Here is a 16834-nt window from a genome sequence, read left to right as displayed (position 1 = left end):
CAATGGGTTCGAGTCTCATCGCCTCCTGTTTAACACCATTTTTTTCGATTTGTGTTGTAGCACGGGTTATGGGGAGTGTTTGCTTGATGAACCTTCATCAAGAACTTACACGTTGCCTCAGCAGCTCCCGGGGCTGATTTATGATGTCAACAAACAATGTGAGTTAATTTTTGGACCCGGATCTCAGGTGTGCCCCTATATGGTAAGTGACATTCCACACCTTGTTTTTCCTGGTATTGCCAGAGCAAAATAAGGCCTTTTGGGGTTGGATGAATGGGAGACTCACAAGCCATCAAATTACTGTCAGGCTTGTGAGCTAATGATGGATCCTGGGGGGTTAATTTCATAAAGGATCATCTATCTGGTAAGGCATGTGGCACATATTTACTTAATATTTTGATCTTTCCAATAACTTAAGCAGATGCAGTGTCGGCGACTTTGGTGCATTAACATCGATGGTGCGCACAAGGGATGTCGTACCCAACACACACCTTGGGCTGACGGGACAGAATGTGAGCCGGGAAAGGTCTGTAATACCCGGGGGTTCATGTCTCGTAGCTACGTTTCCTAGGGCCCAGGCTAAGCACATCAGCCAAAATCCTCCTGTGCCAATGGCCGCTTGTACGGGGCACAGCTGCTGACTGCAAGGGTGGAAGCCCAAAGCAGCTTGGTTTGTTTTAAGCCTGGTGTGCATGGGTCAACTCTACCCCAGCTAATGTGATTAAAATCAACTGCTTGGCGTGTCGTTTAAAGCAGGTATTCCTTCTGGAGCACTTATATTTTTAAATCAATGCCCTGGAGTGAACTCCTGAACAAAACTTTAGCAAAGCTTCCCTAGGATTTTATTAGAAATTTCCTATGTGATGTGAGCAATTAGTAATTTTGTGTAAAATAAACTTGCCAACTGGCTTCTCATCTTGACAACTTCAGAGTAAAATATAGAACTGCGTGACGGTTTCTGTATGGAACGTTTCTGGCAGTAATTCATAGGAACTTTCAATTTCAAGGTGCAGTGTTGGTTTTCAGCTAGTGCTGTGGTTTCTAGAGTAAGTATTTAGGTTTTAGGTATACAGATCTGGAAAAAAATAGTTGAGAGGATTTTTCTTTTTTTATTGAGATACTGAAGCTATTGAAGAAAAATACTAACTAATTTTCATCATTTATGTCTGAACAAAAGTATTCTCCATCTGGCTCTAGTAAAAATTTTTGCTTTTCTGGCTATTAATTGTCAACAGTTAAAGTTGTCTTTAGAAAGAGTCAACATTTTAATTCATAGTTTTCCAAATGTATTTTAATAAAAATATCGGGATACTATTTCAGATACAGGTTTCCATACAGGCTGTGGGATCCCCTTGGTAATTACTCTTTTGTTGCATGTGTCTGAAAAGCCAATTGTTCAATGACACTTGAATGATTTCCTTGAAGACAATGGGCTTATAATGTATCAATTTGCCTTCCTTTCATAAGGAAAAGTGCAGTCAACACGTTTGTTTTTGTTGTTGAGAATGTGCATTGGAGATGTGGATAGAAATCCTATTCCGGTGCTACTCCTTGGAGCCAGTGGTGCACCAGTATTTAATGTTTTAGTGTAAAATCCTCCCTGTTTTGTGCCTCAGGATAAAGCATTGGCATCTTCGGAGTCCCTGTGACTTGAGACCTTGTGTCTTCAGCTTCTCTTTTAGAGAGCTTTAGGGGGGGGTCTGCTCATGGCTGGAAGCTCAGAAATGAGTGTTTTCCTGAAATTCCAAAAATATGGGCTGCAATTTTGTTCCGACAAACCTGCAGCTACCCTTGGGTATGACCAGAGTGATGTGCAAACAACTGTGATGGAGCAGATTGGCACCTCCTCAGAGTTACCCCATGTCATGCAGGAGGCAGTGTCCAGCTGTGTGGCTCTTAATAAAGACCCTGTAAGCAAAAACATTTCAGTCCACAAATTTAGACAATTTGACAAGTTTAGACAAATTAGACAAGTGTGACCTGAACCTCTCAGCTGAGAGCAGATGGGCTCTTAAGAAAAGCTAATGCAGTCCACTTGTGTTCAGGCATTTGAATGTATTCTCACAAAAAGGCTTTATGGAGTAATTCTTGGATCTGTGTGTTGGTCTAATTCAAGCTTAAGATTCAGATCATCATAAGCCCTCTCCTCAGTGTTTACTTGGGCTTGTAAAGCACTGAGGTGTGAGTCTGGAGTGCTTTTTGTTGGAATAAATCACTATTTTGGTACTCTGCTGTGGCCAGGAGCCCCATCAAACTGCTGCTTGCTGAATAATGCCTTGCCTCAAGTCTGCACGTTTAAAGCCCGTGATATATGGTTTGGCAGATGGAGAAAATACTATGCCATTTTTTATGGAGATACCTTTGGAAATGAGGGAGCCTGAATAGCTAAAAAAAAATATATAGCTAAACCTACTGGGATGTAGATTTAACCAGGCTCTAAATTTATTCTTAAATCAAGGACACTGAAACAACACGGGTGTGTTAGCTTATGCATATTTTGCATGTGAGAACACTGAATTTAATATTGCTAAATCAAGTAATAAGTCCAGCCCAGAATTTGGCCTTTGCTGGGTGAGCACCAGTCGTGGTGGTTTACAGTGTTTCACAGCACCAGTGCATTGTTGGGTGGAAATAAATCACTGAAAGAAAATAAAGAGGGCTGTAAACTTGGGCCTCTCTCTCTTGTGGTTTTCAAGGTTGTTTAAAGAATGGTAAAAGAAGAGTAGAGGAATAGTAATCATTTCTGTCTCCTGCCGTATGGCAGCAGGTAGCGTATATGTTATGCATGCATGAAGCTTCACAGCACTTGTCTGCCCCCTGCTAATCTATTCAGCCAAAGTCAGCCCAAGGATGGGAGCTGGATTTGGTGAATTATCTGGGACTCCAGTGGCAAGACAAAGGAAAGGAAAGTCTGTTGTCTTGTCTCCCGTCCCTGCCATTGCTCTCCTGCTCAACTGTGTGTCTAAGTTACTTTGAATTTGCTCCAGACAAAAACTCTTTTACTCATTTTCTGATCTGTAAACTCATAGCAAAGAGAACCCTGGCAGGCTTTTTAGTTTTTCTGTTGTAACTCCACATAGAAATTATTTTTAAAATACAAAAGGCACAGCCAGACTATTCACAGTGTGGTTCCAAGAAACACTATTGCGTTTCCATAAGATAATCTTGCTGTTTATGTAAAACAGCTGCTCTTTTTTTTTTTTTTTTTTTCCCCTCCCCACCCTTTGATATACCATCAACTCCAAACCCCCAGTTTTTAATAACATCAAGGGATGTAGGTGATTTCCTGGTTAATTCTCAACCATTGGGTGGCAGACATATAGGTCATGTCATGGTCTGTTCGCTGTGTACATTCACTAGTTAGCTATTCGGTCATCTTCTCTGGGTCAGTGGTGCCAAGCATGACTGTGGTTATATATTTAGCTGTGAGCATCAACACGGCTGCGAGAAGTTCTCCACTGGGACAGCAGTGTTGGATTGGTGTCATGTATTTTTTGTACGTTGATGATGGCTGTCAGACCTCTTTGTCCCTGTACAGGACTGGCATGGGGTCCCCATCCTGCAGTTTTTCAACCCTTTGAATGCCAGGAGGAGTTATGCATTGTAAGGGTTTATCCTACAGCAAACAAACAGGCGTTTCAGCTTATTTTATTTCTGTCCTGTACTGTAGCAGGTATTTTTCAGCCAGTTTCTATCCTGGGAGTCAAATCTTCAGATGAAAGCAAATCCAGGGCACATTGCAGCCCAGAGACCGTGCTCACCTCTGAGCAAGCACCACGTTTAGGGCCCAAGCTACAAGCTGGTGCCCATAGGCACGTGCACCTGAGATCTGCTCTCTTCCTTAACAAAGCAAGGCAACAAGCCAGCCTTCGTGGACAAAAAGTGTTACACATGCTGCAGAGCCAGTGTCCTATGGGCTGCGTGCAGAACCCCACAGCAGCTTGATTTTGCTCTCTCCCTATATCACTTTCCCTAAGGTGGTTCATAAGGATGTCTAAAAAATGCAGGATGAGCTCACAGTGTGTCTTGAGACAACCTTGTTCTGCTATTAGTGAAAGATCTGGAAAAACGCAGTACATCAGTAAATCCAACCCCTTTCCCGTAAAGATCATCAGGTGTTTCCCTGCCTGAACAGCACCTGGTGCAGAGAAATATGGCAAGGGAATATTTTAATGATGTACTACACGTTTTCTTTGTTAAGTCTGTAACCTCTTCTAATCTGTGAGCAATCAGCAATGTTTGGGCTTCCTATAATTGCAGAGATTTAGGCATATGCCAGCAGCTGAGCACATCTGTGTTCAAATCTGCTTTAGGGAGCACTGCTCAGTGGGAGGGATGCCCTGCTCTCATGGGTCCTGGGGATACTGCCATGCACTCTGGTGGGGCCAGACACTCCCCTAGACCTCACATGTCCAGGGCTTTGGGTAGTCAAACTAGCAAACATACTCCAAAGGGGCACAATTTATACCATAAAAATGGGGGGCGGGGGCTTGCTAAGATAAATTGAAGCCACTTTTCCAAACAAAAGGAAACAAGAGTTATAACTGGAAAACAAAAGTGTAGGCCAGGCCTTGGCAAGTCCTGTGTTATGGCTGAGTGAGGAAAAAAAAAAAAAATTCCAACCAACTTTGGGTTGAGGAATTCATTTTTCTATTTTATTTGCTATTTGAATTTGGAAGTTAACTTTCCCACTTTGTACAGCTGTAGGGAGGTTTGAGTTTTCCCTTGTGTTTTTCCCCATTGCCTGTCTCCTCCCCTGCCACAGCTCTCCAGGAAATCAGATAAGCAGCTTTGTCAAAACCCAATGCTGTTTGGCACCAAGAAACAGGGAATATTCAGCAGAAAGCTGTTGTCCTAAGTCTTCTTCCCATAAATTGCTCTTGTGGACTCAGCACCTTGCCTTTACTTCTCCATTTAAGGGTGCAAAGAAAGAAAAATACGGGGGTGACAGACAAAAAGTAAAGAAGTTCAATTTTATTTGATTGCAAAGTCTGCTGCATTTTGCGTGTGGTTGAGAAATAAGTACGCCTGAGTCCTGTCGTCCAGGCTGGTCGCTGTTGGTCGTCTCATAATGCAAAAGCAACGCAAACCCATCTTTCCCACCTCTCCTTCGCACGCAGCACTGCCGGTTTGGGATGTGCGTGCCCAAAGAGCGAGAGGCGCCAGTGATAGACGGAGCCTGGGGGACGTGGAGCCCTTTCGGGACCTGCTCAAGAACCTGTGGCGGTGGCATAAAGACGGCGATACGAGAGTGCAACAGGCCTGAGTAAGTGCACGGAGGGGAAGTGTGGGTGGGTGAAACGGGGGAAAGCAGCTGGGTTGCCCAGATGGGCTGAAATCCCCTTTGGCTGTCCGCAGCCCATGCGTGCCCCAGGGACTGGCGGCTTTGTCCTGGAGAGGGGTGGCTTTGCCTGGCACGGATGAGGCAGCATGGGAACCGAGGAGGAGCCAGTCGCAGGTTTGGTTTGTGGGAAAAGTGCACTAAAAAGGGATCCGTTCAGCAGAGAGAGAAGGAAAAAGCTAATATCTGTGTGTATTTATCGCCTTCTGTTTTCCTGGGGAGGCACAGCTGGGGTCCATTTCCAAAGGTGGTCTTTTTGCACCAAAGTTGTGGATCAGAAAGGAGGGAGAAGGGAAGGAACCCTGTTTTTACGCCTGCTTTGGCTGCTTTTGCAGCTGTTCCTACAGGCTAGATCCTTTATACAAGTTTTCTACCATTTTACTCCTGCTTTGGCTGGTTTTGCGGCTTTTGGCTGCTTTTGCAGCTGATCCTTTCTACAGTTACATGTCAGCTGGTGCAGACTAGCCAAACCTCAGCAGAAATCTGTGCCCCATTAAAAAGTGGCACTCAAAAATGTTTGCTGTCAGCCTGGAATGCGAAATGCTGCACCCTTTGAATTGGCAGGGAATTTTGTCATGGACTTCAAGGAGATAAATGTGTGGCCAGCAAAATATTAGTAATAGGTTGAGCAACTGGTATGAAAACAGCCTGTTTGCATAAATCACAAACTGTGCTGGTTTCTGTTTAACTGCTTCCTTTCAGCCCATGCAAGCAAGGAGCAGTGGGCAGGATGCTTTCTGGGCTGTCATTTGGGACTGAGACATGGAGAGAGAGGTCTGTGGAGCTGGTTGGTCTTGAAGGGTCTTAAAAAGATTGAGCAGGCTCCTTCCACTTTCTCATCATTGGTGTTGGATGGCTTATTGCCAAGGGAATTGCCATTAGTGATGTGCCAGTGACAGTTTCACCACTGCTAATGAGAGAAGGGAGAGCTTGTAGCTGCGGGCACCAGTGGTGAGGTGATGGGAGAAGCTGGCTCAGGTGCTGGGACAAGCGTTGAAAGAGAAGGCTTAAAGTTAAGGGAGTAGTTCACCAGCAAGTTAATTAAAACGACACACAAGCACAAAGGAGTTCTCCTCTCCTTGTGCTGAGTCAGCACATGCCATATGGTCTTCCAGTAACCATGGAGACACAAAAATAAAATATCTTTCCACATGCAAAAATAGCTCTGCTGCTGAACCTTTGCATGCTGTCATTGAGATGTATTCCCATCTTATGGAGGGGCATCTGTTTGGACTGATAGCCTTTTGTGATAGAAAAATCTCCTTTATCCTAAAGGTTAGCCAAGGGATTTTAAATTCCATCTTCTCTTATACCTTGTGTTTGTATCTTGGCGTTTCATAGGACTGTATCTTTGGCTGGGATTTGCAAAAGCACCTAAATACGCTCGGCACCAAGCTGCCTGTGAAATCCCCTGTGCTTAGCATTAATAGCGGGTATTTTCCAGGCCCCTTTTGAGAGCTGTGGAGCTGGCACTGGCGTCTTCTCCAATTCATCGCAGTGTCTCTGTGAGGAGTCGTCTGTCCTAGCACCATCCACAGAGCTTTACACTGACTCTGTGTGTTGTCCCTGTAATTTGACATCGTAGCATGAGCTCCCACCGTCTGCGTCCCCATTAGTGGGGCTGCTGAGACGATCCAAGTGGATGAGATTTGCTGGGTACTCTCCTGCCTCTCCCGCTTTTCAAAGTACTTCAAAATACACAGTTTCTCCTCTGTTGTAGAAGGCAGCAAAACCGACCCATGTACCTTGAGTAAGGTCTGAAATAGTTTTCAATAAGGTTTTTTGTATTCAAAGTTGGGTTAGCTTTTTAAAGCTTTTTCTGTCCCTGAGGATCTGGGGTGGGATCTTGCATACCAGTAAAATATCATGTTAAATCTGGCATTGAAAATGACCCCCACCCCCGTCATGGTACAGAAAATAAGGCTGCAGCTCCTGCCTCTGTAATGTGCTCCGACACCCACCCAGACGAGCATCCTGCAGGGCCGTAGAAAGAGCTGTAAGCCTCTGAAATGACAGCAGACTGTGTTTTGACATACGCTGAAGGAATGTATCAGCTAACCAGACCAGACCCTTCCCACCAAGATTGCCCACTTGGGAATTTGAGGCTGGTTGGTACAGACAAAGCCCACAAAGACACAGCCACGGCTGTGGTGTATCACATTTGAGGGCCTGTGGTGCAAGCCCTGGTTTTCAAGGCAAGGCATAGCTGCAGAATTATGGGGAAAAGGCATATTTTGTAAGATGTCAATACCAGGAGCCCTGTTTTCAGGATGGGGGGAGTGTTTTCTCTGGATGCGACTTGGATCACGTCTGCATCTTAGTCCATCACAAAAGTATCCACCTGTGCTGAAAGCTGCCTGAGCTTGACATGTAAACACATTTATGGGTAACTGTGCAGGCCACCAGCAGCACACACGGCAATTCCTAGTCCCAGGGCTCCCCCGGATGCTGCAAAGGACATCTCAGACTGATCTGTGCATGCTAGAGCTTCACAGATTTATTTTTATCTGCAGTCACCGTATGAGCACGGGCGTATAAGCAGATATGCAGATGAACACGTCTCCCACAGTTAATTCTCCAGGGGTCTTTCACTGTGCCGGTCTGAGTGCCCCTAGGCAGAGCTGCTGCCCCTGGGGCTGAGCACGTGCAAGGCACCCCCAGAGCAGTGCTGCCTGGCGAGGTGCCCGTACCTTCTGCTGCTGGGCTGCCCAGAGCTGGGTGCTGCCTCAGGGTCTGCAAGTGGAATTGTTCATTGCAGATGCTGCCTTGAGCATTGCGTATTTAAGACCTGTTGGGGTGGGAGTGGGGAGAAGACCCCACTGTCCCCCAGGCCTGTCTGCTTGTGCTGGGAGGGATGCAGCAAAGCTGGGCTGCGTGCAGGAGCTTGTAAGGGGAATGATGCTGGGTTGGAAGTGGGTCCACACTGGCTGTTGATCAAATAGATGATCTGGAGAGAAGGGAAACTGAGGCAGAATAAGGAGGTTTCTATGCGTGCACTGCTTTCCCTCTCACCTCTGTGGTACGTTGTTGATGATTATCCATAAAAATGTAACGTAGTGGGAAGTATTTCATATTTCTCTCTGACACTGAAAATCGATGTTATATGAGGCTGGCTTATTTTTCAGGGTCAGCTCTTTCTGTTTACTCAGACTCTGTGAAAAGCAATACTGGTTTAAAAACACCGTAAAACTGTCAGGGTGGTTTGGGGCTGTTTTGAAATGTCAAAAGTGTGAGTGTGTTTCAGCCCCAAACACTGGCTGCGGAGAGATTTACTGCCAGAGTTACGAAGCTGACAGTCTGCAATGTGATGGCAAGTTTTAGCATCCTTCATTCTGTGGTGTGTTCAGTGTTATCTCAACCTCAGGGGTCATGTCTAAAGAAAAGAAAGCCATACAGTAGCTTAGGCTGTTTGGATTTTGTTAGACACACCCTTTAAAAAAAAAAAAAAAGGGTCCAGTGTGTTGTTTCTTAACTAACTTAATATTTAAAAGTCTCATTTAAATTAAATTCATTTACATTGGAAGCAATGTGGTTACCATAAAAATGTTGTAATTGGAATTTTTTTTAAAGAAATGCCCTGTTAGAGGTTTGCGTAACATAGAGCCTTTGTCAAACTGCAGCAGTCCTGCTGTGGTATAAATGCTGTCAAAGTGAGAATGATGAATCCTGTTAACTCCCCCATGAACGATTCGGACTCACCAAGGGCTGCAGTGTGCTGCTGCCACACCTCAGAAGTTTCCCCATGTGCTGCGTAGTTCGATGGTAGCACCATCCCTTTGTAGCTGGAGGTAGATAATGTGCCTGCATGGGCACAGTCTGCAGGGTGGGCTCCAGTGGTGGTACCCCAGCAGTCACCACATCTCTGCAAGGCAGGAGGAGTCTGGGATGCATCCGCAGGGGCTGCTGTGCCGGGTTAGCTCTGGAGTGGTCCCGAGTGTAATCAGCTAAATTAATTCAAGTTGTTTGTCATACCGAGGCAGAGAATAGACTAAATCAGTAGAAACTGGCTTTAGACTTGCTCCACTAGGAACTGGTATAAAATCAGTCTGTAAACAGGAATCTGCACAGGGCATCATGCGGTTGTTTGGGCTTTTTATCACTGGTATTTGCTTAATTGCAAGCATCAGAAACCTTTGCAAGCGACATGTTTAGTTTTCAGATGGTATGTGAGCTGATGTTACCAGCTGTTGCTCCGGGCTGTGCCTAAAGACAAATCATACCCATTGGCATTTAGGATAGGACTCGAGGGGTCTGCACCATGGCAGTATGTTTCTCAGTGAGGAAAGGATGCTGGCAGGAAAAATCCCATTTGCGTAGCTGGTGGTGCTCTGCATCTCACCTGCGGCTGCTGGAGGAGTCTGGGGTGTGAAGCCTGCCTGCCCTTCCCCATTTGGCAGATAATTTTTTGGCAAGTGCAAGCTGCTCTTTGCCCCTGTCTCTCCATTTATTTTACAAGACCTCTGATGCTTCAGTCACAAATAGTTTTCAAACATAAGAATGAAGAATTGTTATTTATGGCAGAAAAAGCACTGCTGGGCTTCCTAGGTGGTTGATGGGCAGAGATGCTAAAAAATTGACTCACCGTGTATAGAGACCCTTGTACGTGTGCAGGGAGTTTCTGTCTCTGTTATGTTAGGAGATGCTGGCTGCATGGAATGAGGAGAGCTTACGGTGGGCATCTCAGTGCTAAGGGCAGGGGTAGTTCCCATTTATCACTGTTAGTTCACATTTTGGAGGGTTTCCCAGTGTGCAAACCAGCTTCCTTCCCAAGGAGGCTCAAAGGGAGTATGTGCTTTGCCAGCATCCCTGGGGTACCGATGGGCATCTGGTCCCAGCGTGAGGCAGAGCCGATCCCAAAGAAAAGCCCTGAAAGGCAGGAGGTGTGGGCACCAGGACTTCAGCACCCAGCAAGTCCCTTTGCTGGTCTGCACTTCTTGCTAGCACAGACACTTGTTTTTGCTCAGAGGCTGGGAAAGACTTAGGTTTAGCAGTTATTTTTCAGCAGAGGCTGGAGCTGAGCAAAAATGTTGTCCTGAGCTTCAAGGGCCACAACACAGTCAGGACACAGTAGCTCTGGCTTCTTGGGATGCTCTTGCCCTCCACTGGCTCCTCTGAAGCCATCTGTTAAGGGGAGAGGCTGGGGCGAACCTCGGCCGGTGGAGGCTTTCCCATGCTGATGGCCAAGATGCATGTTAACTGCATCTCCCTTGAGTGCAGGTCTTAGCTGGTGTAATTATCCAAAAAGGAAAAATTATAACTTTGCCCAAGTTGACCCTGGCAACATTTCATCCAGATTGCAATACCTTTCCTTCTGTAACATCAGGGAAAGGAAAGCTTCTTGGGCAGTGCTGCAGCTTTTACTATGCATATTAATGGTGGTAGCTGGTAGAAGCCACCATGCCCTCCCAATTTCATCTGAAGTTTCAAGAGAGAGCAGCAGAGGCAGTGGTTGGTGGGGGTTTTTTTTGGAACATTTAAAGCACAGTGCATCCTTCTTTATTTTATTATTGCAATTCATTATATATGTGGAACGCTGCACATAGATGGCCATATGGAATTTTACCTGAGTTCCTAGAAGAAATGTCCTTTGAAAGGACAGTAAATAGGATAGCTTGTATCCCAAGGGAGATTTATTCGTAGCATTACCATAGCTGAAAATAAGTCCTCACCAAAAAAGCACCTTCTGCTAGGCTCCCCCAATGCAGTCCACGTGCCACTTGTGCCCATGCTGCTTGGCTGGGGCGAGGGGCTTTTTCAGTCCCCAAAGAGAGCTGTGACCTGCCAAAGGCTCTGTCTACATATAAGGACAAAAGTAGTTCTATGACTAGAGCCCTGAACCTGGGAGTCAGGAAAGTCAAAATGACAATTTCTCCTAGGCTTATCCACTTGGCCTTTATGTGGCTTAGATGATATCACTTTCCCCAGTTTATACCGGAGTCATCCTACTATAAAATGGGGGTATTTACTGGCTGCCTTTAGTGCTTTCTGGAATACACGGAGATAAAGTTGTTTAAAAGTGTCTAGCATTACCATTTCTACCATTTTGGGCTAGAAATCCTGAAGGACTAAGTGCTGCCTGGCCTTTCAGCCTCTGCAGGGAAGCCCTTTCTCCTTTCTGCTGTGAGTTTAATTATTTGCAACCCACTAGATCAGATGCACACTCTCAGCTACCAAATCAATAGGATTGATGGAGTTGTGGATGGTCCCAAATGGGATCCTGCGGTATGAAACTAAATCTTCAGATGGGGAGGGAGATGATGTCCTTCCTTGCTGGCTTCTCTCGCTATTGCTGCATTTGAGAGCAAGTATTCCCTTTTTCATCCCTTTTTAGCATCACATATATTGTCTTTTTTTTAGACACTTGCATGACCTCTCCTGCTTGTCAGCCTGGGATATTAATTAAAAGACACGCACAAAGACAGAGCCCACAAAATGGGTCTTGCAAATCCTGACTGTGCTCAGCAGGTTGCAGAATTGCATTTGCATCTTGTTTCCAGCCTGATCTTGTTCCTGCAGGCCTAAAAATGGTGGGAAATACTGCGTGGGTCGTCGAATGAAGTTTAAATCCTGCAACACTGAACAGTGCTCAAAGCTGAAGAAGGATTTTCGGGATGAGCAGTGTGCCGACTTTGATGGAAAACACTTCAACATCAACGGGCTGCCCACAAACGTGCGCTGGGTTCCCAAATACAGCGGCAGTAAGTGGCGGGGGGATGCAGATCCTGCCTCCTGCATCGCCACATCGGGGTGATGGCATTCAGATAACGTGCTTCTGGTTTTCCTCCTTCCCATCCCCAGTCCTGATGAAGGATCGGTGCAAGCTGTTCTGCCGAGTGGCGGGAAATACAGCATATTACCAGCTGCGGGATCGCGTCATCGACGGGACGCCCTGTGGCCCCGACACAAATGACATCTGTGTGCAGGGCCTTTGCCGGGTAATTGTTTTCCCTCCTCCTCAGTGAAGGGTGATTTGCAGTCCTGCATGGCAGGCTGGCACTCCTGCACGTCGCTGCACCCCGTCGTTGGCATGCTCGCTTTGCTCAGGGGCTGCCAGCAGCATCTGCAGGCTCCGTGAGCCCCGGCTTGTTGTGCCAGCCTCCAGATTTGCAGGAAAGTCACACGTGGAGTCACAGAATCATTCAGGTTGGAAAAGATCTTTAAGATCATGGAGTCCAACTGTTAGCTTAGCACTGCCAAGTCCACCACTAACCCATGTCCCAAAGCACCACATCTGCACATTTTTTTAAACACCCCCAGGGATGGTGACTCCATCACCTCCCTGGGCAGCCTGTGCCAGTGCTTGACCACCTTTTCAGTGAAGACATTTTTCCCAATATCCAATCTAAACCTCTCTTGGTGAAACTTGAGGCTGTTCCCTTTTGTCCTATCACTTGTTACTTGGGAGAAGAGACCAACACCCACCTCACTACACCCCCGTTTCAGGTAGTTGTGGAGAGTGATCAGGTCCCCCCTGAGCCTCCTTTTCTCTAGGCTGAACCACCCCTGTTCCCTTGGCTGCTTCTTATAAGACTTGTGCTCCAGACCCTTCACCAGCTCCGTTGCTCTTCTTTGGACACACTCAAGTGTAGGGTGCGTGTACGTCTGCCCTACGTTACCGAGGGCTGTGGGGCGCTGAGCCGGAATCCAAGTGATCCTTCCTTCTGTGGTCTGCCCTGGTTCTTCTCGGTCAGACCCCGGAGCACTTGACATTTCCATTCACAATTATTTTTCACACATTTCTCTATGGGAACAATTCATGCAAAAAATTTTCTCTAGCGAAAGCATGGCTTGGTGCAAATGGCAGTTGTGATTCTTGCTTTGTAAAAAAGATTTTTGTTTGAAAATGGTATGGGATGGCCACACTGTAAATGAGTGGGAAAATGTGGGGAGGCAAAACAATTTGTCTCATGGCAGCCTTTTGCATACACAGCTTTTGTGTGTCTTAATTGGGAGGTTTGTAAATGCTGTTCTGGTCTGTATTTGCTCAATCTAGTTTTTCAATTTTTCTCTCAAAGCAAGCTGGATGCGATCATGTGCTGAATTCAAAAGCAAGAAGAGATAAATGTGGTGTTTGTGGTGGGGATAATTCTTCATGCAAAACTGTTGCAGGCACATTTAACACGGTGCATTATGGTAAGAATCTGTTGCTAAAAACTTTATAGTAAAAAATGTGGGTCTATAAAAGCCATTACCACACTTAATCTACAAAAACACTGATATAAAATGCAAAATCCTTCTAGCTATAGCATATTCCATTTTATAACTATTTATGCTATCCCTAAATGAAAAGTATCAGCTTGTGTAATGTGAGGTAATTTTGCTGATTTCCCTTCCCCCCATAAAAAGCAAATGAAATGCCTGTATAATAGCCTTGACTTTCTGTTAAATCTTTTCTAGGCTATAATGTTGTGGTCCGCATCCCAGCTGGTGCAACCAATATTGATGTGCGTCAGCACAGTTACTCAGGGAAACCAGAGGATGACAACTACCTGGGTGAGTTGCAGTCCTTCTTTCAGTCCAGAAATCTGCTTTATTGTGGTGATACATCTACTGGCTGCTCTCTGCTAGGGAGAATGAAGAATTCATTTAAGGGAGACGTTTTCTTATCAGGAATTTATCTCTGATGTCTACCAAACATTCAGCCTTATCTTGTTCCTGCTTTATGTTCACGCCATCCTTAATGCAAAGTTTGGGAGGTTCACAGGTTGTAAGAAATATCTCCTTAGAGAGTGTCTCCGGGGCTGAGAGGGTCTGTCGAGCCTGGGCTGTGGGTGGGAGCTGAGGCACAAAGCTGGGAACCGAACAGTCTTCTGAGTTCTGCTGGAGTCTCCTCCTCGCAACTTAACACATCTCTGCTGTCACCGTGACTTCGCTAGGGCGTAAATATGCCATACTCTGAAAGTTGTGTGCGCGAATAAATCCAAAGAGAAATTATTTTCTAGTCCTCGGAGAATAATAATTCTGATTTCACTTAGACTGAGCCCTTCTTGTACCCGCCCGAGAACGATAAGTAACTGAAAAGAAATACCTTGCACCAAAGATATTGGTTTGATTTAAACCTAACAATAGCTTGACCTTTGGCTGTTACACGTTCATAGCCAGTTTTCTCTAATCTGTGAGTACGCCGCTAGCAGCAGATGAAAATGCTCGTGGTGCTGCATTAGCCCAGGCTGCCGCACGCACATACAACTTTTAGCATGGCCATGTGTCTCTTTTCCACCATGCTGATTAGGGATTCACCCCATCAAGAGCTCTCTTTGGGCTCAGTAGCAGAGATAACATAAATGCATGTTACAGCTGATGTTACAGCTGCCAGTGGGAAGCTGGTTTTGCTGTTAAGCCCTGTTTGGGTCCCTCAGAGTCTGTTCAGGTGGCTGATGGAGCAGGGACTCGGGCTGCAGACCCCTCGGTCCCAGGGAGGTGGCCGCTCTCCCAGCTCTGTTCCTCCTCTTTTGCCACCCCGCGCTTGGCACTGCCAGCTGCGCTCCGGCAGTGTGGGGCCCCGTATTTACACCTCGGAGCAGGGCGCTTCATCTCATGTCGTCTGACAAAATCCCTGCGTTGCTGAGCATTTTTGCAAAACGTGGGGCTTAGCCCAAGTGCTCGCTGTGGCTGGGTACGTTAAAAATAGGGCTAGGCTGGTGGCTGCTAGCTCATCGAAGGTAAAGGAGCTCACTTGAGAAATGAGTAGAGCAGGCTATCATGCACCAAAGGGAAACGGCGCCGATGGCTTTGCTGTCGCCCTGAAATGCCATCCACATGGCTAGGCCCTTTCTTCACGCAAAAAGCTGAGCAGGTCCTCCCCATCCTCACTCCCAGCCTGGGATGATGCGAGGCTGGCTGTCACTGTGGCCATACTGCCATTCGCCTACAGCCGCCTTGCAACGTTTCTGCGTCTTCACATCAATGACATGAGATGGTGCAGCATGAATGCATATCGCTGCCAAGAAAACCTTACCGAGGTGTGATAGTTTTCCATCCTGGGAGAGGGAGGTACAGTTTGTTATTTATCTTTTCTAGAAAAAACAATCCTCCCCATGTTGTACCTATTCAAACTGGTTCACCCCAGAAGGAGCCCCAAAGAACCTCTCAGTTCTTCTTGGAGGGCCTTTAATCTTCTTCGGAAGCAACGAAGTCAAATCTTCTTTAATGTTGCTTTAATATTGCTGGGAAAGCATCTCTTCACATTAGGCCTGACTAGAAGCAAATGAGAAGTGTGCATGTGTCCACTTATTTTGCAGCTCACTGAGTGTGAAATCTTGGGCCCTCAGTACTGTGAACATTGTAGTTGCTTAACAATTTAGGAGGAATTTGATGTTGTCATCAAGTCCAAGACGTGTACCTACTGTTGTAGGAGATACAGTAAACGGGAAGGAATCTTTTAATGACTTTTACTACTGCCTAATGACATTAAAGCCTCCAAAGTGTGGAACTTGCTTGAGTATAGCGTCTGCTTTGTGAGTTTTTCTCTATGTCTGTTTCCTACCGAGCAGTGTTTTGCTTCATTATCTCTCCTCATTCAGTGTAAAAACCTTCCCTTTGGTGTTTTGGTGTTAAGTCTAGATTTTTCAGTACAGAGGCTTTGTAGTAATGTAGCTGTGATGGGTGAAATGGTGGGGAAACTAACTTAGGAAATTAGCTACATAATCGCATTAGTGTGAAGTTGTGCAGCAGACTGCTGTTTTCAGGAAACCGTTCCTTTTATAAAGCATTTAGGCTCTAAGCCTTCAGTGCTTTCCACATACCTTAAGATCTGGAATAATAAAAAGTACAGGAGGAGGAGGGAGAGGGAGAGAGAGGGGGAGATACTGACCAAACTCCCTGTAATTCTTTACTAGAAAATGACGCTTGGGCAATTAGGGTACATACATTTACCCTAAGAACACACCTGGAAGCCACAGGGAAGCCACCCTATCTGCACGGCTAATAGAAAGGTTTGGCCAGTATTAGTTCTGTGGTACACAAGGGGCTACAGACTGTGTGCGCCGTGTACAGCAGCCGGCTCGGCGTGCCTTTTGGGTATCTGTCTGCCTTGGGTTATGGGTGAAGTATTTAGCAACAACTTCAGGCACTCAGCCTTTATTTTAATGAGGCTCTCCAGAGGAAAAAGGAGAAGGCACAACGTCTGTAAGAGCTCTGCTGCTCTCTTTACATCCTTTCTGCTTGAGAGTTCCAGTGGGCTTTTCCTCCCACCCCAGTGAAAAGGAGCACTGAGAGCGCATGACCCACGTTATTATGTACGTATGAGTTAATTCTGCCTCTTTAGTTCTTGTTTTTTGCACTTATGCAGCCTTATCTAACAGTCAAGGAGACTTTATATTAAATGGAGACTTTGTCGTCAGTATGTTTAAAAGGGAAATCAAAGTTGGGAATGCTGTGATCGAATACAGTGGATCGGATAATACTATTGAAAGGATTAATTCTACAGATCGGATTGAGCAAGAAATAACACTTCAGGTGAAGTATATGTTGTGCGTGTGGAAATGTCTGCCC

The 16834-nt window shown here is 45.9% G+C and overlaps 1 protein-coding gene across 1 annotated transcript in view; it reads left to right on the top strand.

Annotated features, from left to right (window-relative positions):
- The window catches only part of ADAMTS9 (ADAM metallopeptidase with thrombospondin type 1 motif 9), an 86220-nt gene that overhangs the window by 20362 nt on the left and 49024 nt on the right, over positions 1–16834 (top strand). The window contains 8 exon segments of the mRNA XM_080382776.1: positions 61–202; positions 422–526; positions 5121–5266; positions 11858–12039; positions 12140–12276; positions 13357–13474; positions 13739–13834; positions 16632–16798. Of these exon segments, the coding sequence (XP_080238902.1) occupies positions 61–202; positions 422–526; positions 5121–5266; positions 11858–12039; positions 12140–12276; positions 13357–13474; positions 13739–13834; positions 16632–16798 (1093 nt within the window).

The sequence above is a fragment of the Falco punctatus genome, assembly GCF_963210335.1.
Source record: "Falco punctatus genome assembly, chromosome: 4".
Classification (NCBI taxonomy): Eukaryota; Metazoa; Chordata; class Aves; order Falconiformes; family Falconidae; genus Falco; species Falco punctatus.
The sequence above is the reverse complement of the archived record's forward strand: the minus strand, read 5'-3'. Positions and strand labels throughout refer to the sequence as shown.